Here is a 1,142-nt window from a genome sequence, read left to right on the forward strand (position 1 = left end):
TGACTCTCCCCACCTCTCCTCCTCCTCCTCCTTCCAGCCCGATTTATCTCACACCCGGCGAGCTCCCTGCCAACCAAGAGTTTATGCAGACAACCGCAAAAGAGCTGGTGCCAGCCTCAAATGGGCTTCTCCCCTGGCACCCTGACATTCAATTACAAGCAACAGGCATGCAAGGGTGAGGCTAAAAAAAAATGAAGGGGAAAAAAAACCCAAGAAACCCCAAACTTTCCAACCCCCTTTTCCTTTATTTTTCAACTTGACCAGGCAGGATCAGGCTCCTATATATTATAATATTTTTACCCACTCCCATTTCTCAAGGCTCATTTGGGATTCCCAGCAACCAGGGAGATGCCAACCTGAGCTGTGTGCTGGATCCTGACCCTATATCCTTAAGAAATGCACCCACAGGTGCAGGAGCACTGTCATTTCCAACCAGAGCCCATGGTTTTCCTGGCTTTCCAAGTGACTGGAGCAGGGAAGGCCTGCACTGCATTGCAATCCCTCCTCCATCTCCCTGCCAGGAGGTTGTGTTGTGTTCTTTTTTTTCTTTTCCAAATCCTATTTTGTGTCTTAGATAAATTACATGTTCATTCTTCCAGAAAGCACAGACACACACACACACGCAAGCAGCCCAAAAGCCAGAAGTTTCCCCTGAGAAAGGGGCAGGGTTTTTTTGTTTGTTGTTTTTTTTTTTAAACAAAACAAAATTTCTGCCTCGCGAGGAAAAATAAGAAGAAGAAGAAGAAATAAGTCCACTTACCAGTTGGTTTGAGAAAATCCATTGGATATCTGGAGTAGGGTGGAGGGGGAGACTCTGGAATTAGAGAAGTAGAGAGAAAATAAAGGCAGAGCCATGAGACAAGAAAAAAAAAAGAAAGAAAAAAAGATAGGAACTTATGATAACAGTGGCATTCTTTTAGCAAAACTGTTTGTCTTAGCTCTGGGGGTTGGAGGCAGGGCAGCGAGGCGGTGATTGCCTTGATATTTAGCTGTCAGATAAACAAAAGGGGCCGTCTGGCGCCAGTCTCCCTGCTATCTGCCGCTCGGGCTGTCTGATCGGGGCCTCCTTGGCTCGACTGAGCCGGGGCCGCCCGGCCCCTAATCCCCCGGCACCGTGCGGGGAGGCAGCGCCGTGGGGCGGG

At 48.6% G+C, this 1,142-nt stretch overlaps 1 protein-coding gene across 1 annotated transcript in view; it reads right to left on the minus strand.

Moving 5' to 3' along the window:
* SMAD7 (SMAD family member 7) overlaps positions 1 to 809 on the minus strand; it is a 31,872-nt gene extending 31,063 nt beyond the window's left edge. Inside the window, exon 1 of the mRNA XM_009996553.1 lies at positions 761 to 809. Within this exon, the coding sequence (XP_009994855.1) occupies positions 761 to 782 (22 nt within the window). The 5' untranslated portion in view covers positions 783 to 809. The remainder of the gene's footprint in view (positions 1 to 760) is intronic.
* Positions 810 to 1,142: the final 333 nt, after the last annotated feature.

This window comes from Chaetura pelagica, unplaced genomic scaffold (assembly GCF_000747805.2).
Source record: "Chaetura pelagica isolate M959 unplaced genomic scaffold, ChaPel_1.0 scaffold370, whole genome shotgun sequence".
Taxonomy (NCBI): domain Eukaryota; kingdom Metazoa; phylum Chordata; class Aves; order Apodiformes; family Apodidae; genus Chaetura; species Chaetura pelagica.